Source organism: Eremothecium sinecaudum, chromosome II (assembly GCF_001548555.1).
Source record: "Eremothecium sinecaudum strain ATCC 58844 chromosome II, complete sequence".
NCBI classification, from domain to species: Eukaryota; Fungi; Ascomycota; class Saccharomycetes; order Saccharomycetales; family Saccharomycetaceae; genus Eremothecium; species Eremothecium sinecaudum.
Genome location: NC_030893.1, coordinates 435,499 through 458,585, shown reverse-complemented (window position 1 = coordinate 458,585; position 23,087 = coordinate 435,499). Strand labels below are relative to the sequence as shown.

At 40.2% G+C, this 23,087-nt stretch overlaps 14 protein-coding genes across 14 annotated transcripts; 7 read left to right on the top strand and 7 right to left on the bottom strand.

Annotated features, from left to right (window-relative positions):
- Positions 1–181: 181 nt before the first annotated feature.
- SMK1 (mitogen-activated protein kinase SMK1) lies at positions 182–1,489 on the bottom strand (the record flags this gene model as incomplete). Its single annotated transcript, XM_018130164.1, has 1 exon — positions 182–1,489. The coding sequence occupies one exon, from the start codon at positions 1,487–1,489 to the stop codon at positions 182–184; it is 1,308 nt and encodes a 435-aa protein (XP_017985740.1).
- A 264-nt stretch (positions 1,490–1,753) lies between these two features.
- AW171_hschr2259 (uncharacterized protein) lies at positions 1,754–2,449 on the bottom strand (the record flags this gene model as incomplete). Its single annotated transcript, XM_018130165.1, has 1 exon — positions 1,754–2,449. One exon carries the CDS (start codon positions 2,447–2,449, stop codon positions 1,754–1,756), a length of 696 nt encoding a protein of 231 aa, XP_017985739.1.
- Positions 2,450–3,026: 577 nt separating this feature from the next.
- RXT2 (Rxt2p) lies at positions 3,027–4,136 on the top strand (the record flags this gene model as incomplete). Its single annotated transcript, XM_018130166.1, has 1 exon — positions 3,027–4,136. One exon carries the CDS (start codon positions 3,027–3,029, stop codon positions 4,134–4,136), a length of 1,110 nt encoding a protein of 369 aa, XP_017985738.1.
- Positions 4,137–4,235: 99 nt separating this feature from the next.
- On the bottom strand, positions 4,236–6,422 carry PBY1 (putative tubulin tyrosine ligase; the record flags this gene model as incomplete). The annotated part of the gene is made up of 2 exons (XM_018130167.1): positions 4,236–6,353; positions 6,411–6,422. 2 exons carry the CDS (start codon positions 6,420–6,422, stop codon positions 4,236–4,238), a joined length of 2,130 nt encoding a protein of 709 aa, XP_017985737.1.
- Positions 6,423–6,575: 153 nt separating this feature from the next.
- Positions 6,576–6,890, top strand: TIM12 (Tim12p; the record flags this gene model as incomplete). The annotated part of the gene is made up of 1 exon (XM_018130168.1): positions 6,576–6,890. One exon carries the CDS (start codon positions 6,576–6,578, stop codon positions 6,888–6,890), a length of 315 nt encoding a protein of 104 aa, XP_017985736.1.
- A 1,155-nt stretch (positions 6,891–8,045) lies between these two features.
- On the top strand, positions 8,046–8,330 carry NHP6B (high-mobility group nucleosome-binding protein; the record flags this gene model as incomplete). The annotated part of the gene is made up of 1 exon (XM_018130169.1): positions 8,046–8,330. One exon carries the CDS (start codon positions 8,046–8,048, stop codon positions 8,328–8,330), a length of 285 nt encoding a protein of 94 aa, XP_017985735.1.
- A 595-nt stretch (positions 8,331–8,925) lies between these two features.
- On the top strand, positions 8,926–9,705 carry POL30 (proliferating cell nuclear antigen; the record flags this gene model as incomplete). Its single annotated transcript, XM_018130170.1, has 1 exon — positions 8,926–9,705. The coding sequence occupies one exon, from the start codon at positions 8,926–8,928 to the stop codon at positions 9,703–9,705; it is 780 nt and encodes a 259-aa protein (XP_017985734.1).
- A 71-nt stretch (positions 9,706–9,776) lies between these two features.
- Positions 9,777–10,301, bottom strand: MAK3 (peptide alpha-N-acetyltransferase MAK3; the record flags this gene model as incomplete). The annotated part of the gene is made up of 1 exon (XM_018130171.1): positions 9,777–10,301. The coding sequence occupies one exon, from the start codon at positions 10,299–10,301 to the stop codon at positions 9,777–9,779; it is 525 nt and encodes a 174-aa protein (XP_017985733.1).
- Positions 10,302–10,679: 378 nt separating this feature from the next.
- Positions 10,680–13,940, top strand: ATG11 (autophagy protein ATG11; the record flags this gene model as incomplete). Its single annotated transcript, XM_018130172.1, has 1 exon — positions 10,680–13,940. The coding sequence occupies one exon, from the start codon at positions 10,680–10,682 to the stop codon at positions 13,938–13,940; it is 3,261 nt and encodes a 1,086-aa protein (XP_017985732.1).
- Positions 13,941–14,064: 124 nt separating this feature from the next.
- On the bottom strand, positions 14,065–15,924 carry TAH18 (NAPDH-dependent diflavin reductase; the record flags this gene model as incomplete). Its single annotated transcript, XM_018130173.1, has 1 exon — positions 14,065–15,924. One exon carries the CDS (start codon positions 15,922–15,924, stop codon positions 14,065–14,067), a length of 1,860 nt encoding a protein of 619 aa, XP_017985731.1.
- A 235-nt stretch (positions 15,925–16,159) lies between these two features.
- On the bottom strand, positions 16,160–17,527 carry MSF1 (phenylalanine--tRNA ligase; the record flags this gene model as incomplete). Its single annotated transcript, XM_018130174.1, has 1 exon — positions 16,160–17,527. The coding sequence occupies one exon, from the start codon at positions 17,525–17,527 to the stop codon at positions 16,160–16,162; it is 1,368 nt and encodes a 455-aa protein (XP_017985730.1).
- Positions 17,528–17,939: 412 nt separating this feature from the next.
- On the top strand, positions 17,940–18,602 carry MRPL16 (mitochondrial 54S ribosomal protein uL16m; the record flags this gene model as incomplete). The annotated part of the gene is made up of 1 exon (XM_018130175.1): positions 17,940–18,602. The coding sequence occupies one exon, from the start codon at positions 17,940–17,942 to the stop codon at positions 18,600–18,602; it is 663 nt and encodes a 220-aa protein (XP_017985729.1).
- A 117-nt stretch (positions 18,603–18,719) lies between these two features.
- On the bottom strand, positions 18,720–19,796 carry RFC5 (replication factor C subunit 5; the record flags this gene model as incomplete). Its single annotated transcript, XM_018130176.1, has 1 exon — positions 18,720–19,796. The coding sequence occupies one exon, from the start codon at positions 19,794–19,796 to the stop codon at positions 18,720–18,722; it is 1,077 nt and encodes a 358-aa protein (XP_017985728.1).
- A 446-nt stretch (positions 19,797–20,242) lies between these two features.
- On the top strand, positions 20,243–23,065 carry APL3 (Apl3p; the record flags this gene model as incomplete). The annotated part of the gene is made up of 1 exon (XM_018130177.1): positions 20,243–23,065. The coding sequence occupies one exon, from the start codon at positions 20,243–20,245 to the stop codon at positions 23,063–23,065; it is 2,823 nt and encodes a 940-aa protein (XP_017985727.1).
- Positions 23,066–23,087: the final 22 nt, after the last annotated feature.

Below are 23,087 nucleotides of genomic sequence, written 5' to 3'. Positions count from 1 at the left end.
AGTATTATGACGCTTTTAGTGTAGGTGGCTCCCCTACTTAATAACATGAAAAAAGCTGAACGTCAAAGATGATTCAAACGGATATATTCAACAGTGAAGACGAGGGTGTATAAAAACAATGTCACATATCAGTTAAAAGAACCAGCGTATATATATAATGGAGGGGCTATATATTAAATCTTTATATTGGATAAATTTGCTGAGGGATAGGTAAAGATGGCACGATATCTTTGGCCGCACATTCCTCTTGAAATTGTTTAACCTCGGCATATAATACTTCTCTTAGATTTGACATGGATTTAAATTCAGCCTCGTATGAGAAATTGAAGGGACCATGAGGACACATTGGTTCATCAGATTTATCGCGAACTGAACTTACAAATTCATGTTCAATTGCCTCCTCTACGATTAACCTTTTGTCAGGGTCCCAGTCAAGTAAATGTTCGACTAAATCTAAGGCGTCAGCGCTAGCAAAAGGATAAATTTCTACCCAAGGGATTTTCACATATTGAGGCTTGGGGGGACAAAATATATCGTATGCTCTAGAAGATCCGTATTTAATAATAGTGTCCCTTGAAGGGGTTCCTAAGACTTTGACGATCTCAGAGATTTGATGCATGGAATCTTGACCCATAAATATGGGTTTCCTGCCATAAAATTCAGCAAGTATACATCCAATGGCCCACATATCGATGGATTTATTGTACCTTTTATGCGATAGGATTAATTCTGGTGCTCTATACCAACGAGTTGCGACATAGTTTGTAATATGGTTTGATGTCTTTGTGTTTGTGAATAAAGGTGAGATACCTCTTGCCAAACCAAAATCACATATCTTCAACTGACCTGAAATACTACACAATATATTTCCAGGCTTTAAATCACGGTGGATCACGTCTGCGCTATGTATGTACTTGACACCACATAAAATTTGGTAAGTAAAATGCTTAATATGAAATTCTGAAAACTGTACATTAGAATGGATGACACGAGCTAAATCGTAATCAATTAACTCTTGATAACAGTACAACCCATCATAAGGTTTTTCATTGACAATTTCAAGGTTTATAAGAGACACAATGTTTTTATGTCCCTTAAAGTAATGCATGAACTTTAACTCTCTAATGGCTCTTTTCAACAAAACCTCGCGTTGAAATATGTTGGTGATCTTTTTGATTGCAATCCGAATGGGATAATTGGGATTGAAATTATCGACCGCCGACACAACTGTACCATATGAACCTTTTCCTAACATTTGTAGTACCTCATAGTGACCTGGAATAGAGAAGTTTGCTTTAGTGTATATGGTTCTTGGTGGATGAACTAGAGATTTCTCCATGAGATTAATGGGGACAGGTCCGTTCATTTCTTTCGTAGCTGTTGTAGCGTTACTATTATCACCATATGAACTTAGTAAACTCTTTAATTTCTGTGAAGCACGGCTGTAAGGTGGTGGTTGAATAGGAGGATTCTGTTGTAAGAGAGGCATAGCGAGATCTTATAGCAGTGACAATAATTTTGGTTTCCTTATGGTGGTTCACTGTATATTAGTTATTGGTTATCAATTACTTTGTGTAAGAAAACATAATGAGTTTACTAGGTTTGTATGGTTGGGACGGATTCGCTGCTTATGGCTCGCTGACGCTGACACTTCCTGGAACAGAAATGCAGGCCGGTGGGCATAAACGTACGCAAATACGTCAAATGCACAGAGTAAAACTAAAAACTCGTGAATATATTGCAAGTACACTATCTAAATTTCAGAATATATATGTTGTAAACCGGCAAGCTGTGTAATATCATGGAATCCTGACTCTTCGGAAAGAATTTTTAAATTGCGCCTTGAAATGTTCTCCACCTTCTCGTTGTAGATTTCACAAAACTCTAGTGCCTCTCTGGGCTTGATAGTCTTTCTTCCGTCCTTCAAAACGTACTTTGTAATGGATATCGAGCATTCCTCGTTCTCGTTGATTATGAACTTCGAAATAACATATATCCATTTCTCGTCCCAGCAAAGGATATTGGACCGAATTTGGTAGCGCTGAAACGGACTAATTTGCTTGGAATAGCTGGTGAATACATTCGCAACAGGAGTATATGGCCAGCTATATGAGTCTATAAAAAGCTTTTGGAACAACTTCGTAATTAAATCCGTGCGCGCAATATCAAGATCTTCAAAATATGAACTGTTATTCTTGTGAAGGTAGAAATCCCACTCAAACGGCGAGCAGTATGTCTTCAATACCGTGTGTCCAAATGCAGCGTATTCGTCTTTTCGTAATCGCTTTATATTCGCCGTAGCTTCACCCTTTCTATGTGTTAGCATAGGAATCACAACATTCTTTGCGAGATAATAACTGAATCTAATGAAATATGCACCAGGGAGAGTTTTGTATGAACTTATTACAAACAAGTAAAAGCTTAGTTTTAGTACTGATCTTAGGGACATCTTCAGTGAGCAAAAACACTGGACATATAAATGATACAATTACCGGTAATATTAAAGGAGTCAAAAACCGAGCTTACGAGATTTTTTGTGATTTTAATGTTTGCAACATGAACTATACAGTATTGTAATACTATATGATCTTTAAAGTAGTGTTTTATGGCACGATAATCCCAAGCACTTAATTAAAACTCTTAAATGTTGGTTTATTATTTCGTTAATCTAGGTTTTCAGTAGGAAAAGCGTTATAGCCGCTGTATTTTTTATTGTTTATGATTTCAGATTTTAGACATTGTAACTGAACTTTATCTTTAAGGGTTGAAAATTAGTAATGAATTTAAAAACACAGATAGCACAACAAGCAACAGATTATAGAGCTTGCAGCGCAGTGCAACAAGGCAACTAGCACCCAGCTCGCCTCTCTCGTAGACAAACTACATCTGTAACGCCATATGTAACTATCACTACATACGAACCAGTATTAATATTAAATTTACTAGACCTTATGGAGACATACATTAACCGTAAACTTGTGACCTAGGCAGCGAAGGCTACTGGATTTTTGAGTGCTAGGGTGTAAATGATGGGCGAAACTCAGGAAGCTATAAGCTTAGAGGAGCAGGAGCAGGTGCAGATTCTAAATTTTACGAAATGTGTTCTTTCGCAGAGAACGGGGAACTTTGCTGGTCTTAATCATTCTATTGATGGTACGGTATTTCCACCGATCAGCGGCCTGACTACGAATCGTGGGAACAAGCTATTTCAGAATTCTACCAAGATTTCACAAAGTCGTATGAGAGTTGACGCAGAGGAGGACAAGGTTTTCTATAGTGAATCTGAGCATCGGTTGCTTTCGAGGAAGCGAATGAAGTTTTCCACCTCACCGCAGTTTATTGTATTGCACGAGTACCACGACGATGAGGGCGACGCTGATAATGATGATTACGAGGAGATGGATGATTACGAGGATTTGCATAATTTGGTTGATGTGAGAAAACTTTTGTCCCCGATTTCATCGCTAGCGGATGTTGCAACTCACCCTGCGATATCGAGGACTTTTAAATCGAATGCATTGAGGGAACTTGCTCAGGATATAATGTTGATTATAGAGAAAGAACAGAGGTCTGTCGTCAGCTATGGTAGACTATTGGAGGTGTTTCTTGGCGATTATCCTGATGCGTTGTACGAAGATAAGCTTGCGCTCCCGGAATACGATCATCGCCTAAAGTTGCCCGCGGAAGAGGAGGATACAAATGCCGCTCCATCAAATAGAAAAGATAGAAGATTGGCTTCAAAAGCCTCTGAAAAGGAGGGGACAGCCGAGGACGAAGGCGAAGATGAAGATCCGTTTTTTGCAATTCCGCAGTTCAAAGCGGATGAAAAGTTGTCCGTAATAAGTCTCAAGACCGGAGAGAATAATGAGGACATTGAAACCACGAGACAGCTAGCGCAAATAGCACTACAAAGGAACCAAGAGTTTATTCGTAACCTACAGAAGATAAGAAACAGCATAGTGAAAGCCAACCGAATTCGGGAACGGATCCTTATGTGGGGAAAGGAGTATGCGGGTATACCGGAAAAGGATGTAACAATACCGAGCGCATTACATGTCGTTAAGAGGGGCTTGATCAGTGCCACTACCAATCACATGGACGAAGAGGCCGAAGATGAAGACGTTGAAGACGAATAAATTGAAAATTTCTTATGAGATCTACGTAATGTCTAATTAAGCAAAATAACACGAAGTAAATGAATTATCCTACCTATATCATCTATCTATTACATTAAATCACCAATCATTAGAAGAGTGGTCCAAGACTGTAACGAAATCCTCTGTTTTACTTGGTGATAAGCCGAAAAATGGCTTCACACAATGGGACACAATGTTGTCAAAGAGCTCCTCAATCAAATCTTTCAGAGAATCCCCAGTCTGCTTAAAATCAGGAAATGCGTTGACTTCTAGGATTTTAACGCGGAGATTAGCATCCACAAGGAAATCCAACCCATATGTTTCAAAGCAGTTGGGCAATGGTTGGAAATGTAAACGGTTTAGATTGACAGCTGCCAAAAATAGTTCCGAAACAATCTTGTGGATTTGTTTCTTGATATCTTGCTTGTCAGTTACACTTAGGTCAGGCAGCTGATCAAATTCATGGACTGAATTGCTCACGTTTTCGGAACTAGATTGTAAACATGTGTTAGTTAGATGGCAGCTTAGTTTGTCAACGTCATTCACTTCATAATCATCAGACGGCGACTTGAACGGCGATGGAGCAAACAATGCTAGCATCCTGTTATAGACATTAACCTGCAGATCTCCGTTGCAGGTTACATAACAACGTATATGGAACTTCCGGTTTTCCATAGATGGTAGTTGCAATGGATTTGCAAGATATCTTTGTATAATAAAATCTCTCAATTGAGAAGTAACAACCTTATTATTATCCATGGAATAATTCTCGTCGTCAGTCTCATCTTCTTCGAAAGAGTCAAATATTTCTTGAAGTTGGTCTATTGTCTTAAAGACCCTTATACCTTGTCCTTTATCGCTCATGCTAGGCTTCAAAATCCACCACGAATCCTCCTTTTCCAGCTCTGTTCTCACATCCCAGTTTTCGGTCAAGGCATCGTCTAGGAATTCCGCGTAGTCAACGTTGATATTGAATGATTCCAGATATGCATCCACTAGTATCGAAGTTGGATTTTTTACGACGTGGTAATGTATGGTATGTGCCAGGTAGTGTTTCCTTATTAGTGATTTACGATAGATATAGGAATTGGCATGATAGTTCTTACCTGTCAGTAAACGATCGAAATCTAATTGCTCGTAGTCACCATAGTGAAAGATTTTACCGCCATCCGCAGGAAGATAGTCTAGGAAATGCAGGTCTGGGATGTGCTTCTTTAACGCATTAAAAATATGCTTATAGACGTAATCCGTTTGAGGTATCGTGATTACAGCACAGTTTTCTTTTGCTCCTCTCAATGATATTTCACCGGCAAGCTCATCAAGGTAATGAGTGTTGGCAACCAAAGGCGTCACACTAATATTGCCATTTTCAACAACATCGAGATCAAGAGCTCTGCCTTCCGGATCTATATTCTCTTTCTCTCCTGTAGTTAAACTTGTACCACTTTCAAACATTAAAATAGTTCTGTGACAGTTGTCAACTGTCTCATGCACGGACTTAACTCCTGCATAATTAGAACGACGCTGGGTGTTGTCGGATGCTGTATACATTGCTTTAGCTCCTTCTAAAGATTCCTTGATAGGAATGGTAATATTGTATAATTCAACACGCGAGTCCCATTCGTCATAAAGGTGCTTAATTAGCTGCACCGACTTCGAGCTGATTTCGTTGAACTGTTTATCAGATACATCGATCTCATCGAAATGGCACCAGCTCAACGTGATTGCCTTTATACGGTACGTTCTATAACCGTTGATACTCATTAAATCCCGAGTAGATAACGCAAGATTTCCAGGAGAGCAACGAAGCTTGTTTGGACCGGAAATGACCAAATCAAATTCATAGTCATTCATCAGATGGTTCAAACCAATGTCAGCACAGGTAGCAGATGAACCGTTTTCAATAAGACACCATTCCGTATAATCATCAGGAATTCTCTTTGCTGGCTCTTCATCAACGTCGGGCAAGCCTGTAAATGTCTTTTTGTCTCGTTGTGGAAATGTAAATGGCCCTAAAAAATGGTTCTTCTCAGCGTCAGTTGGTGTGTAAATAAAGCTAGCTCTTGGATCTGGGTGGAATCCCTTAGTGTCCCAATCCTGGCCATCATTAGGGATACATATCTTCAAGTCCCAAGATGTATAGTGCAGCACATAATTCACAAAATGGCGGATGTAAGGCGATGCTGTATCGTTTGGAGGCCCATCAACGTTCGTTAGCTATATAAGTTTAGTAAAAATGCATCAATTAATCTATAAATCCTGTCATTAACATACCAATACTCTCATCGCAAACTCTAATCACGATTTTCGTTTGATTCTTGGTAATGCCCATCGCATCATAATCCTCCAATAATTTTTTCGCTTCGAAGCTTTAAATGAAACCATGCTGAACATTTTCCGAGGTCTCACTACAAACATAAAGCCACCTTCCCCGTCCATATGTCTCTTTTCCTTAACCCCTACTCCTCGCAGGAGGTAGACCAGAACAAAATCAACGTGGCGGAAATCCAGTTTGACGCTATGGCCGTGGCATTCAACGCTATGCTCTCTTCATGCCGTGAGAAATGTATTCCCCACGACCACTACGGCGAGGGCGAACTCACGAAGGGCGAGATGACCTGCGTGGACAGGTGTATATCAAAGGCCCACGACGCCAACCGCACCATCGGCACCTACGTCCAGCGCACCGGCTTCGACCCAGCGCGTTACCTCCCACACTACAACAAATTGATGAAGTCACGTGATCATGAATAGTGGTGCACAGGCCGCTGTGCAGCAGCACGCAACTAGATAGGATAGACATATGTAGCCGGACTAAGTCCTCTAATGTATTATATGATGTCACGTGACACATTCGCGCCAGCTGCCCCGCAGTCGCCAAGTGCTGTCAGTCCCTTCCGCCGCCGCCGCCGCCCTGCCGCCCTAGCCCCGAGCAGCCCACCTCGTCGGCGGCTCCCTCAGCGCTTACCCAGCCTCCCGGGGCGCAACGGTGTACAGGGCTCCCGTTTACTTAAGTACCGCTGGCGGATGACTCCGAAACCCTACTCAAGCCCCCCCATTACAGCCACAGCGGGCTCATATCTCAACCGTGCCCATCATCGCCCGCCATAACAACCGCCTTACACCCCATACACCACACGTGACCTCATCGCGTCCCGCGAATTACGCGCTTGTCATCGCACACGAGGAAAATTTTTCCCATTTCATCCCCCTTTTTTTCTGGCCTAGACTCGCACCTCCCGCGCTTGCAACCAGTTTCACTATATATGGCACAAGGAAGAAGTGGCGTACTTTTTAAAGTACTTAGTACTTACCATAATATTGTATAGTGTACACATAACAACAACACACACCAAATAAAAGGCTAAGTATGTAGAAATTTTTTTTTTGAAGAGGACGTTTAACCGCTTACAACAAACAACAAGAAATATACTTTTATTAAAGAATAAGCTGTAAAGAGGCTCATGATTGAATGCTAGCGCCATAATTTTAAATTTTATTGTTTATCGCTGGTCGGGGAGTAGAGAGGGGTGTTTATTTCGCGTGTCAGCGGTTTTTAGTAAGGACTATGAAAAAGAAGATTGGCGGCAATTATAATTAAAATTATACTTGATTATTATGTTGGCTGGGAAATGGTTTGAAATATTGTTTAAAAATCGTGGGGGCAGGGTGCCACCCACCCCCTTACCATCAGTAACATATACGCGACACTGGCGCGCCTCGCTCTATATTGACGCGACAGATATACGCGACAACAAGTATATGAACGTGAGACGTCACTCTAAGGCTTTGTTCCAAAACACTAACAACTAAAAAAAGACTATTAGACAGAACAAATACCTGTTGAGTCTTAATATCGAAATTTTTTTCTAGTATAACTTGTAATATTTCCCATCCAAAATATAAGACATGGCTGCCGCTGCAACAACGAAGAAGAGAACCCAAAGGAAGAAGAAGGATCCCAATGCTCCAAAGAGGGCGATGTCGGCGTACATGTTCTTTGCCAATGAGAACAGGGATATTGTTCGTGCAGAGAACCCTGGCATTTCGTTTGGACAGGTTGGACGTGCCCTAGGCGAGAAGTGGAAGGCTTTGTCTGAGGACGAGAAACAGCCCTATGAAGCTAAAGCGGAAGCTGACAAGAAGAGGTATGAATCGGAGAAAGAATTGTATAATGCTACAAAGGCTGCCTAATAGAGGGGAACGTATTTTTATTTTTATTTACGAGTGTATTCTTACTCATCAACCAAGGGTGGATTAGTTTTTAATTGTTTTGAGGGAGTGAGGGCCTCGTTATCTTACTATTATTATCATCATTTTCTCATCATCATATTTTTTGTTTTGCTACGGTACTTTGAATCATCTATATTTCTGCTGCACGATCTACAGACCTTTGCGCTACTAGACGTTTCATATTAGGAAGCAAAAGAGAAGAACGGACGGCATTGGACACTCGCGCTGTCCTTGGTGACTTACGGAGGCCTTGCATCGTCCTGCGTCAGATGTATTTTATGTTACTACTATTATCTCTTATGTATACCTGACCCGTGTATTACTAAAGTGCAATATATGTCTATAATCGAAGCTTTCTTTTTGCTGCTTGACGTTTTCAGCGAAAAGGCAGAAAATTTCATCACTTGACGCGTAACGCGTAAAATTGCATCACTTTTTGATGCTGGTAATATACATATATATATATAAAAAGGTTAATTAATAGAAAAAAGTCCTTTTTACCGGCCCCGTTAAGAATTTATCATACCTCGCAAACCTTTAGATCGAGACTTCAGCAATGTTAGAAGCTAAATTTCAACAATCCTCGTTCTTCAAGAAAATCATCGATGGTTTAAAGGACTGTGTGCAGCTTGTGAACTTTAACTGTTCCGAAAAAGGTATTGCTGCACAAGCTGTCGACGACTCTCGTGTTTTATTGGTTTCTCTAGTGGTCACCCCAGAGGCCTTTGAAGAGTACAGATGCGATAGAGCTGTCACCCTTGGTGTGGATTTGAACTCGCTGGGCAAAATTCTTCGCTGTGGTGCCAATGAAGATAGTCTAACTTTGGTTGCGGAGGATTCGCCTGATAACATGCTGGTGCTGTTTGAAGATACCAAGAGAGAACGTATTAGTGAGTATTCTTTGAAGCTTATGGAAATCGATGCGGACTTCCTGGAAATTGACCAGATCGATTACGACACTACCATTCACATGCCTTCTGCCGAGTTCGCTAAGATCATCAGGGATTTGAACCAGATGAGTGACTCTTTGAACGTTGTGGTGACGAAAGAAACCATCAAGTTCATTTCAGAGGGTGATTTTGGTTCTGGATCTGTCATAGTAAAGCCCCGTACCGATGTGGAGAGACCGGAAGACTCCGTCAAGGTTGAACTAGAGAAGCCTGTGGACCTAACTTTCGGTTCTAAATACCTGCTAGATATTATCAAGGCTGCATCTTTGTCTGTTTCTATCACCATCAAGCTATCAGCAGAGACCCCAGCGTTGTTCCAGTTTAACCTGGACGGTGCCGGACACCTGCAGTACTTCCTGGCTCCAAAGTTCAACGCGGAGGAGTAACGCGCCTGTTAATAGACCTAGCCTTAATGTACATTACGAAATTATATAGAAATAAATAGCAACAAGTGACTCTATGATTCGTTTGCACACAGAAACGTGCTACGTTGGCAGCTTCTATCAGTAATCGGCAGAATCAGTTTGTAAGCGTCGCCCTGGTTAAGGTAGTATCTAAACATTCGTTTTAAACGAATAAAACCTATAGATTCGTACAGATGTAGGGCAACTTTATTGCTACACTCTGTTTCCAGCATAATTTCATCGCACTGTTGTTTAACCATCTCACTGATAGCAAGAGTGATCAGCTTCTTCGCAATTCCTTGGCTCCTATAAGAACGGCTGACTGCAAGCATCGCAATATAACCTCGCTTCCGCACTTTCCTATGAGATTCAGCTTTGCAAACTATGCAGCCTATTGGTTCTTTCGAGGTTTCAGGGGAGGATGAATCGTATGCCAGATAGGCTAGTGAAGGCCACTGGTTTAAGAAATAGCGATAAACATATATTGAGTAGGGTTCACTCAAATCCTCATCGATTAGTTTTTTAATAGTGTTGAATTGCACATCTGAGCTCAGATCAAGCTGCTTATACGTTATCATTAGTTTAATGCCTAGTCAGGATCTCCAAATACTCAGTGCAGCTATTTCAATGACAGCTTATTTCAATTTTGGTGTATATAGGTGGTAGCGAACAAAGTAAAGAGAATTTAAAACATAATTAATTAGTGTAAGAACAAGCTTAACAACAGAAAGTAAAAACACAAAGGTTCTAATAGGACTATAATCAGATGAGATTTACCACACAACCAGGCAGCTACTCATTACAGGTCTAGTTTAAACCAGCTTTAAAAAACTATGAGGGGTACGGGCGTAAGTCGATTGTTTATTAACTGCGAATTTATTTTAAGCGCCTTAAAACTTCAAGCTTTAAGCTAAACAATAACAATCCTTGAAGTACTAGGGTAAAATGCTTTAGTAATGGCCTCAGCAGATGGAAATACACGGCTCATTAATGCGATAACTGGATTTAGCATTAGTACGAACATTCAATATTTTATTAATATAGATGATTTAAAAGGGCTTATTAGCCAGCAGTGGGAAATACCACCTGAGGAGATATTTCTGTTATGTTCGTCTGGAACGAAATTTACAAAGCAAATATTTCAAGAGCTGGTGGGTGAGTTAGCTAGTGAGGACAAGAAACAGACTACTAAAGTCTCTTTCGAATTATGTGTATTTGACCGAAGGTTATTTCATCCTACGGGTGAAGGGGGGAGGACTTCATTTATCAAGGGACCTAAACAGGAGAAGATAACGTTAGTAAAACCGCTTAAATCTCCTATAATGGATGAAGGGCCTGATCTTGAGGAGAATATTTCTCATAGAAAGGCGGTCAGCCTCATTATTACAAATTCGGGGTGGTTGAGTGCTTTGGAAATAGACGTACGATACTTTCAGGAATTTATTGTAGAGTGCATGCAACAGTCAAGGAATATTGGCAAAAGTTTAAGTGCTGTTTTTCAATACTTGAATTCATATTCAACAGGGGTAGAAAAGCTGTATACTGCGAACGAAACGGTTTTAAATGAGATTCGGGTAAATGAGCTTACAAGCAACTGGCAACGGCATTATCATCAGGTATTAAACGAGCTAGATGCGGTTGGCTCACAAGGAAAGCTTTCACAATTTTTGGATTTCAATGAGATGAAAGAAGTGTCACATGAGATTGTTGAATTAGAAAAGGCGCTTAGGGAAAAATTGCAGCAATTCAAGGATATTATTGATAAAGCAAGGGTCTCAAGGTCAAAAATAGCTGAAAAAATTGATGTGGTTATTAAGGAATATCAGCGTCCACCGTCTACATACGATATGGAAGCCTCGATTCTGACGAATTTTGATGAAATGGTGGAATCCATTAAGAAACAAACACATGAGGTATCCGACGGCGACTTCAGAGATACTACGAAGCAAGACTTAACAATAAAGATGTTGCGAAATTTAAAGTCCTCTGCTGTCCCTAATATATACACTATTGCTCTTTCACTTTTTACTCAGGCCTCGGAATGTATTGACGCCAAGACTAAACTGCAAGAGAAGGTAATAGCGCTTTTAGAAGTTATAGCCGCTAATCAAGTGGATATGCTTGTTGTAAGGGATGTATTGCTGCAAGAGGTTAAAGACGGTGTTGAGCGTCTACAGTATTTAATTCCTATGCTGTTGAGGGTCAACGATTTACCTGTGGCTTATGGACTTTATTTGATCGAGAAATACCGTAGGAAGAAATGGCATGAAGAGCTTCGTATCATTTCTGAGGAACATGCTAGAACAATACAGGATATTATAGCCCAGGAGACGAAGCTGAGAGATGAGTGGGCTGCGGAGTTCTCTCCTTTCTCCAGTTTATTTGAGAAGATTAAGGATGTTGATTACATCACCAGAAAAACGATCCCAAACCTTGTGTTACAAGATACTGATGATACCTTAGTAACTGCAGAGGCTATAGAGGGGTATATTTCAATTCTAGCTAAATTCCAAGTTGAGCAGGATGCATTGCGGCAGTTAAAACTTCAGCTACAGGACGCAACTAAATCACACATCCATGGGCTAGCCGAAGGTGGCTCGGGTACTTTCGATAAAAGTAATACTAATATGATACCTGGGGACAATGGGCATAATATGAAGGAAACAGTTGAAGCTTACAACTCTAAGATAAAAAAATTGGAATCTCAATTGAACAACTCTCAAAGATCCAGTGTAAACTTGTATCCTTCTAGCCTTTCTAACACTAGCATGTTGAGCGCATTCCAACCTAATATATCAAGCATAAACGAAAAATTAATGTCTAGTGAATTTAAAGGTAAGCACAAGTTTGCTTCTTCCCTGAAGTTCAACGATCGAGAGTTGCAACCAATGTTCAACGATTTACAGAAGCGATTGGACTTATTAACTGAAGAAAACATAACTTTGCAACAGCAAAATAAAACCCTGAAATCAAAGCTGGTGAATATTGAAGACGAGAGGAATGCATACAAAGAAACGCTTGCGATACTTAATGTTGAGTTATCGAAGTTAATTTCTAGTCAGGAGTCCCAAAAAGCTGAATTGTATAATATTGGTCAACGATTCAAAGAAGATCTCGATTTGGTTGCAAAAGAGAACAAAGCTCTACTAAATTCAATTGATGGATGGAAAAGAAAACATGACAACATTCACGCTATGAAAGAAGACTTATTGAATGATATTTCAAAAATGCAAAGCCGTTTTGCCACAGAAAAGTTAAATTTTGAAAAAGAATTGGAGTCATTGCATGGCAAGATTGCTAGTCCAGTTCCTCTTCAGGCAACAATGGAGAATAAAAGTCCTAAGACTAATCGTACGGCTATAGAGAATAGTACTTCAAAGATGGATAAGCTAAAAGAGATCAACCGAATTTTGGAAACAAATTTGTACGATATATTTTCTAGTAATGTGTTCATACTTGAAAATATTGGTCTGCTCCTTTCTAGAAATCAGGATAACCAATTACAAATCCTCCGAGTTAAAGGACTAAAGAAACGCTTGGGACAAAGCCATATTGATGAAGATTCAATGTTACACTCAGTTGTGGTGCAAAGCTCTGTCTATCAGGAGGTAAAGGATTTGTATTCTACTATAATTGCCAACTCTGATCACTTTGAGAAACACCAAATGTTTAGTAATCTAATAAGACAACTATACTCCCAAGGCCTCTTCGAAACATCTGTGGTGAAACGCTTTAGCGATGTTGAAACACTCGCTAAGAAGTTAAGGCGAGAGAATAAGTCCAAAAAGACATTAATAGAAAAATACGACGCCGATAAGATAACTGTTAAAAATCTTAAGGTTGGCGATTTAGCTCTTTTCCTGCCAACAAAATGTACAACAGCTTCTGTTACATCCTCAGCTTCTTCCCTAGCTTCTGCATTTTCTTCCGTGGATCTCTCTACACCACCACTAGGGGTTCCCAGTTTTACAAGAACCGCACATAGTGGACATATACGCATGAGCACCATTCCTTGGGCCGCCTTCACTGCTTCTGAGGTGGGCACTAGGTACTTCTTGAGGTGCTCTGAAGAACAAGTTCGGGGACGAGATTGGCTGGTAGGCAGGATAAAATCTATGGAAAAGCACACCGCTCATGAAGAAGTCCATAATCAATACAAACTACCGGCGGGAATGGTCTGGTATGAGGTTGTTGTGGAATCTGCCGAGAACAGCTAGATGTTGACAGACGAATTTGGTAATCTAACAGAAAAAGGAGAAATTAAATTAGGATAGTTAATGAATATTCTTTTATCTAGTAATTAATTTTTAAGTTAATCATTGGCTGTTATCACCATGTCAGTCACCATGTCTCTTGCAAGTATCGGTCGTTTTTCTCCATTTCTTTTAAGTACAGCTCAGCTTCTTTGTCGCCAGAGAAGAAGCCGGACTTTTTCAATATTTCAGCAATAGTCAGCCGAACTTGGATAGGCATCTTTCCTGATGAACCACATAAGTATATAACAGCATTTCGGTTCACAATGAGATCAGCTACTTCCTGCCAATTCTTCCAGAGAGAATCTTGGACATATTTCAATCCTGGAGAATCCTGAGGACAACGAGAGAAACAGGCATACAACTTTATCCTCTGTTCATCATGCCATTTTTCCAAGGTCTCTCGATAGAGGAAGTCCTTATTCTTATATCTGTTACCAAAGAACAACAACATTTCCTTGAACATATTAGAACGAATTACACACATGATCGGTGCAATACCAACGCCTGGAGAAATCATTATGATAGGATGATCTTTTTCTATCTTTGATCCTAATAAGTCATTGTTTTGGATTTTATAACGAACTGTATCATTTGTCCTTAGTTGAGACATATATGAAGTACAAAGACCCCTTCTAACTCTTCTTAGGATAGTTTTATAACGAACAATTGCTACTGTCAGCTCTATGTTCCTATTACACGGTGACCCAGAGATAGAAAAGAACCGCGGCTTAATTGCTGGAAGGTAGTCAAGCACAAACTCCCAAGGCAGTTTTAAAGACTCAAAATCGCATAATACCTCCAAAATCGACCTTCTAGGGCGATTACAGTAGTCATACAAATCCTGCTGATCCTCGCTAAAAGCAAACTGCTTCAACTTCTCACGTTGATCTAAAAATTGTTGTTCTCCACCATTTATGTTTTTATTAGTTGCAAATGTCCATATCTTCATAAAAAAGACCCTAGTTGGAATCGAGAGGATGCTGCAGTGATATTTCAATAAATTCCTTAAAGTTAAAGGTTGAACTAGACCTCCATCGAAGATCCTTCTAGCTCCGTCGTCACCACATATCTTCAGCGGTTTATCAATGACTTCCCTCCAATGAGGTTGCGTCTCAATAAATAGCGCTATTTCTCTCTCCAAATTATTAGGATATATAGAAACCGTATCACCAGCGTAATAGGGCGTATCGTCCTGCGCTTGGAATACAAAATGGCGAACATCTTGGAAATGGTCCTCAGCTGTAATTCGCTTATTAGCCGTAATTTTACCAAACTTCACCGTTTCATCACCCGAAAACGTAACTTGTTTGGATGGGACACCTTGTCCATCATCGATGGCCAACCATGTTGCAGGACGTAAGTATACCTCATCGGGTATAGATTCACGTTTTATTACGATACCTTTCAGAGTCCTAGTAGGGTATATCTCAGTTAAAAAGCTAAGAATTCGCTTCTCATATTCTAAGTATACAGCTTCAACACCTGTTCCGGAGCCTGCGCTGCTACCTGCCAATCCGGCATCATCGGCTTCTAGATGGGGGAATAATTCCTTGGCGCCTAACTGCTCGACAATCCGCTTATGCAGCTTACGTATAGCATAATTGAACCTTGAATAAGAGGAATCTCCTAACCCTAAAAGAGCAACATCCAAGTGGTTTAAGAAGTCTGAGGGGAGATTCTTTTTCTTTAGAAACGCCCATAAAGTACCTTTGCTATCACCTTTAATTGATTCTCTAGCATTCCTGGGCAACACACCTTGACCTGTAGTCGAGCAAATTATAAAAAGATGCCTACAATTTAGAAGATCTTTCGGATTATAATCACCGATTGTAGTTAAAGCGTGGGGGAAATGTAACCTAGTCAATTTATGGGATAGAATAGTAGCGAAATCATGACCATTACCAGTTTCAGATCCATAAATGATAGCAATCCTCTTCGAGGACATTTAAGTTGCAATTAATAGTTTAAGAAGAGTATACAGGTCGACTGAATAGACCATATAAAAGCACTTACTGAGAGCTGATGTGATTTTTCATTAATAACTACTTCATTATAGCCAAGTGACAAAAGATGACAAACCAATCATGTCATACGTGAACTAATAATGATGATGAGAGATTTCTTAAGCATTTCTATATATACAAGGTTGGCATAGTGACGCTAATTATGGGAGTAACACTTTACCTCAACTCTACATCGTACTTCTCAACTAATTCTTTAGCGACCTCTTCTTGAATTTTGTTTATTTCGCTGCTTGTGAGGTTTCTGTCCATAGATTGATAGTTTATACGATAGCATAATGAAGTCTTCTTGGTTTTAGGATGAATAAACTTGTCAACAAGCTTTACACTCTCGACCAAGTCTCCAGCTAAATCACGAACGATTTCCATCAAGTCGTTTTCGTGAATACTAAAAGCATTGTCTGGGACCCAAAAGGCAATATCTCTAATAGAGCCGGGATATTTTGAGTATGGCTTGAATGTTTTAATTTGGCCAGCTTTGAATTGTTGCAAGAACCGCTCGTCATTACTCCAGAAAAGCCTAATATCTGGGATTCCAAAGAGTAGCATTGCTATACGGTCCAAGCCTAGGCCGAATGCCCATCCGATATTGGTACCAGGCTTATTGCCGGAATTTATGTACACTTGTTCACGAACAAGGCCACAGCCACACAACTCAAGCCACTCGCCTTTCCACCAGACCTCAATTTCCCAAGAGGGTGCGGTCCAGGGGAAATAGGCCTTGATCCATCGTACTTTTAGCTCTGAAGCCTCTTCGGTAGACAATGCCTTGTTGAAAACCTCAGATACGACCAGCTCGACACTTCTTTTCAAATGGCGCGAGCAAAGTTCCACTTCTAGATCGGTCATATAATCTTGCTTGGGGTTACCATCCAAAGAGTTGTCATCTTGGACCACGATCTTTGTCTTTTGCTGTTCGAGATGTTTTTCCACCATCACAATATCTTCCTTTAGTTGTTGAATATGAGCGGGAACTTCACCTGTAGCAACAGCTTGATCCCGCTGCCATACACGTGCACCTTCCATCTGGTGAAATGCAGGATAATGGGTTCTATCAATCTCATCGCGCCGGTAAACGTCGGCTGACAGTAAGAAACCCTGCTTCTTAGTGATACCGTTCTTCATATTCGAAAAGCATTCTTTCTCATGGGCTGAAGTGTGAGTCCTGAGTAAATACTTGTCGTTAATATAGTAAGTATCAGACTTCGAGCGTCCTGGGTGATCTTCAGAGAAACCCAGTGAATCAAAGTTTTCCTCAACTGTCACCACTGGTTTGAAGTCTGCATATATATCGTACGCATTATCGACAGAATTCAGTCTTGACTCAATTATCTTCCTTAGAATACCAATGGGATGCGAATTATTCAAATGAAGTGATCTAGAAGTAAGCGAAATGATTTTTGGGGTCACATTTGTTTGAGTATCCGATATCTCATAATCTTTGCCAAGCACGCTGACAGTTTTTGATGGTTGCGTAGCAAACAACCGTACAAGCCTTGGCACGGTCCTAAACGGTCCTAGAGACATTATACCAACAGCGGGACAATTATAAATACCCTATTCCTTTAATTGGCGCAGATATAGATCTCTTCAAGTATTATTTTCAAGAGGTAATGGCGAGGTTAAAGCTTTTGAACATAATAATCAGGAAGCCGACATAATCCAAATAAACGAAGAAAAGTAAACTGCCAATCAATTTCATAGCATAGTAAATCAACCACCTCAGGAACTATTAAACCTCATTGCAGCGCTTTTATATTTATCTTTAATTATGTATCATGTACATCATCCGATGAGGTTACCCGGTAATGAAAATTTTCCTCATCGCTAATTCTTACTATCTTAATACTTCGTTAAATACTGTTCACCTGTAAGAGACAACCTTCCACGGCTACTTCAAGGGGTTTGCGGTCGCCTATTGGTTTTACGAGGATTAGAGATGTTCGTTAATTTGTTTTCCAGACCACTGGGGCTCAAAACGTTGTCGTCTTCTTTTCAGATAAGCAGGCGTCTCGTACATGAATATGCACCAAGGTTTAAAGTTCAACGTAAGAAGCATAAAGGTAGAGTTCCAGTACGGACGGGAGGTTCCATCAAAGGTAATGAACTAGAGTTCGGCCAATTCGGTATACGTTTGAAGTCTGAAGGTGTCAGATTAACTGCCATACAATTGAAAGAGGCCGATAATGCAATTATGAGATACGTTAGACAGGTCACTAATGGTAAATTATGGCGTCGATTATGTACCAATGTTGCTGTTTGCGTCAAGGGTAATGAAACTAGAATGGGTAAGGGTAAAGGTGGATTTGATCACTGGATGGCGAGAGTCCCCACCGGTAAGATTATTTTTGAAATGGCCGGTGACAACTTGCATGAGAGAGTTGCACGTGAAGCATTCAGAAAAGCTGGTACGAAGTTGCCTGGTCAGTATGAATTTGTCTCCCGCAATACCCTTGTAAGAACTGGCCTTCACAGTTTCAAGGACCCTGCTCACGATCCAAAGGTGAATTACTTTGAAGAACTCGAAAAGAATCCTACCAAAGAGTATATAAACAAATTGCGGTCGAAGGAGGATCAATATAAGATGTTCCGGGGACGTTAGCACATTATAATGTACATAAAAAATTTATCGCTATCGTGCTTTGAAATAATTAGCCTTTATATAGTAAATATATACCAGTATCACTCGAAATGTGTTTTATTAAGGATTATTACGGGTCTATTTCATCAGCAAACTGGTCTCGATTTCGTACATAATTCTACCCAGGAATCCCTCTAGGTGATAAATAGCCTTATTTCCCAAAGCTAAGCGCTCATCGCATATACTTGCCCAATGGATCACCAGCAACTTCAAGTGATCTGAATGGACGTTTTTTAACAACGCAAATGCCATTTCATGCAAAATAATACTTGCAGGGATACAGTGCGAAAGTAGATCGTACAGAGTTGCCCTGCATTCCACCAAGTATGCCACATTGCGTTCTCGCATCATCATTGCAGCTAGTTTCTGCACAACGACCATCCAGTCCGGATTGATCAACGCAGTAGATTCCGTCAACTTCAAGTCATTTTGTAAGCAAATCGACTCAAAGGTTAGCAATGCCACTCTAAGATTACCGTTAGCAAAATTAGCGATCTCATAAAGCTTGTTTTCATTCGCCTCTACATTTTCCACCGAGCAGATGTTCTCCATAATCCGGACCGTTTCACTCAGCAATGGCGCGGGAACACGGACAAGCATACAACGCGACTTTATAGGCGCTATTATGTTAGACATCGTCTCACATATCATAATAATCCTAATATTCCTGGAATACTTTTCCATAGTACGCCTCAATGCTGCCTGAGCGTCACGCGTCAAGGATTCCGCCTCATTAATCACAACTACCTTATAACGGCGAGACAAACCCTCTCCGTTAGATTGAAAATCAACATGCTCCATCTGAGCTATCTCCTTCAATAATTCTTGCACAACAATACGGTCATTGTTTCCCATATCACTAGGAGTTACCTCCAAGTGATACGGACTACTGACAACATTCAACTCCAGCTTCTTATTTGACGGTGTAACAAACTGCCGAACATCAATCTTTAACTTAAACACCCCTTGTCCAAATATACCAGCTAGTAATGCCATACATCTAGTCTTTTTACCGCCACCATTCGTACCATAAAAAAGTATATGAGGCAAATCTTCTGCTGCCATTGTCAACGATTCCAGCTGACTCGTTAGAGCTGCGCTGTGCGACAGCGTTTCCAATGATTTTGGCCTATACTTATCAACCCAGAGCGCCATTCTTGCAGCTTTCTATATCCTAAAGTTCTTATAAATTTAAGCTAACAAGTTCTGAGATTTTAGAATTGAGATTTTTATTTGATAATGGCCTTAACGGCAGTCGTAACAATAACAACCGCACAACTAATAAACAAGAGGTCAAATATAATAAAAGTATATTAATGTCTATTCATTGACTAACCACCACTCTGCAGTTACAGGTTACTTACCTTAAGACTGTTTTATTGGAGTATGTTACGTAAGTAAATCTCCTTGGCTACCACCCGTATAGAATGTAGAAATTTTAGTAGACCTAAAATAAACAACGGTAATAAATATAGTAAACAACTTAGAACATACACTATGGACTTTATGTTGGTTTACTAGGCATTATATTTTGCTTGCTATATTCTATGGGTTATATTTACTGATTTGCTTAAAAACGGTGGTGATTTAACGTTGTAATAATGAGAGGTTTAGAGAATTTTATTAATGATATAAGGGTTGCTAATAGCGCTGAGGTTCAAGAACAAAGGATTCAGTTTGAGTTAAGAAATGTTAAGGCGAAGTTCGGTTTGAAAAATCTTAGTGGTTATCAGAGGAAGAAATATGTTGCAAAATTAGCTTATATTTACATTACGACCAATGCCAAGAAGCTTGATGAGTTAGTTTTTGGATTGGAGCAGTGCTTAATACTGTTGAGATCGAGGGTTTATTCAGAGAAATTTTTTGGTTATATGACTTTAGAGTTATTTATGTGTACTGGAGATGTTGAGGATAAAGTTGTTTACTCTGTGATAGGGCAGTTGAAGGTAGATCTGTGTTCAGATGACGAAAATTGTGTGGGATTGGCTCTTAATTACATAGGTACTACTGGGGCGATGTATCGGACGCTATGTAATGAAATGTTTTACCTGGTCTTTAAGATCCTATCGTCGCATACATCGTCTCCGATGTTGAAATCGAAGGCGTCGGTCACACTTTTAGCGATGCTGCGCAATACCGCCGATTTGCTGTCGGGTCAGGAAGACTCTCGCCTTCAAGATTGGACGCAGACGATTTTTTCTCTATTGGACGATGACCGCGAACATGGGTTAGTGATGTCGGGGTTACCACTGATTGAATACATGGCGCAGCACGTTGCCTACGACGAATGTGTCAAGCTTGTACCTCGGCTAATCCAACTGCTTTGCGAATACCTGGACGCTGCGGAATCCGCGTATCAAACTTCTAATAATTCTCAATACAGTACTACTCGAGAGTCGTTCTTAATCAACAATTTGGCGAGGTTGCTCAACGTTTTAATAGGAAACGCGGCTACAGACGTGAACTTTAACATCAGCAACATTGACAAGAAGAGTTTGGCAACATTAAGGCATTATGTTAGGAAAGCAATTAAGTTTAATAAACCTGAAGATACTCCTTTGCCATTGTGGGATTCAAACAGCCTTGGGTTAATAGAGCTGGCTTGTAAATTAGAACCTTCTTCTGAAGCAATTGCCGCATGTATCTCAACTCTCTCGTCTTTGTTATCATCAAGATCTGGGAATGCACGGTACCTGTCACTTGTGATGCTAGCCAAAATGGCAACTATAGTGGGGCCTAAGGCTGAAGATCTACTAAGAGATAACCTGTTAACTAAGCTTTTCTCGCTTCTGAAAACCGAGCCGGACATATCAGCCAGTAGAAAAGCAGTTGAATTACTTTCTATACTTGCGAATGAAGAATACGCACAGGTGACTGTTACTGAACTGTTAAAGTTCGTACGTTCACGTGCCAAAACGTTAAAATCATTCGAAGTCGATGTTTACAAGCATATATCGAAGATCCTGGAGCGCTTCCCTTCGAATTTGGAGTGGTACGTTCTTTCCACAATGAAATTGTTGTATTTAGTAGGAAACGAAGTCACTTTAGGCGATGGGAATGCCTGGCAGAAGGTGTGTCAAATTGTTGTTAACAATCCTGATATCCAGCGGGTTTCATGTCTTCGCCTGGTTGACTATGTCTCTTCTAGAGATGCTACTGAATCAATTATAAGAATTGGAGCTTTTCTACTGGGCGAATTTGGAGATCTCGTTGTGCATAAAATTTCAATAGGGGACCTTTTCAATGTATTTATGCACCAGTATGCCAATGTCAGTGTATATACGCGGGCTATGATATTAACGACCATGATTAAGCTATTCCGTTTCAATCCGAAAATAAGCACTTCTGTGCTAAAATTTCTGCAATTGGAGCTCAACTCAGTGGATATTTCTTTACAGAGTCGTGCATACCAGTACATTAAGATTATCCAACTGAGCAAACTGAAGGATGGTGACATGAAACTGACGGATTTGCTCTTCAGTGCAATGCCTCCCTTCCCCGAAATTATCAATAGTCAGGATGTAAGCAACTGTAGCAGTCCTCCTTCTTCTGCAGGATACGAACGCTCGGTCTTTGAAACTAATGCCTTAAGATCTACAACAAGTGGGAGTTCCATTCCCATTTCACCTCCGCAGTCACGTAGTGTAAGAATTGATTATTCTTCAATTGAGCTATCAGAGCGCTGGGAAGAAGGATTTAAAAGAATGATTCTGCACCAGCAGGGTATCTTTTATCAAGATCTGTCATTGCAGATCCTTTTCCGTGTCATCCAAGACCCCGAAGAGCCATCGTTATCCACTGTTACTCTAACGTTTGTGAACAAAGGCGTTTTTCCTCTAACAGGTTTTAATATAGGTTTGGTACCAATAAGAACTGATAATACAGCAGAGTACGTAGTGGACGTCTTAGAATCTGCTAACTTTACCGTTCATTCGAAGGATCGAACTGCCTTTGTTTTCAAAATTCAAACACAGCGTCCTTTCTCAATAGAGAAAGCTCCAATCGTTCAGCTCAAATATAGGCACTCAGGCAAGATCAACAAACTGAACCTGAAAATTGGGTATGGAGTTACTAGCACGCTAAAAGTCCCACCTACTCCGACTACTTTCCCCGAGTTTGTTCAACGATGGAAATCAATCCACGAGTCTATTGGAACTATGGGAGAATTTCAAGAAACTCTCGAAGCTATAGATATGCCCAGACTAGAAACGAACCTTCGTAGAATTGGGTTTGAACTTATCAAGCAAGAATCAATCCTCAACACGTTGTTCGCTGTTAGCATAGTGCATACCAAATCTGAAGGGAAATTCGGTTCACTACTCAAGTTCCATGCTGTAGACAATAAAATACATACCTTGTGCAAAACTACTAGTCCAGGAGAGTTATCTAAAGACATCGTAGGTTGCATATTAAGTGCAATTTAATAAATAATGCAAGTTAACTAAT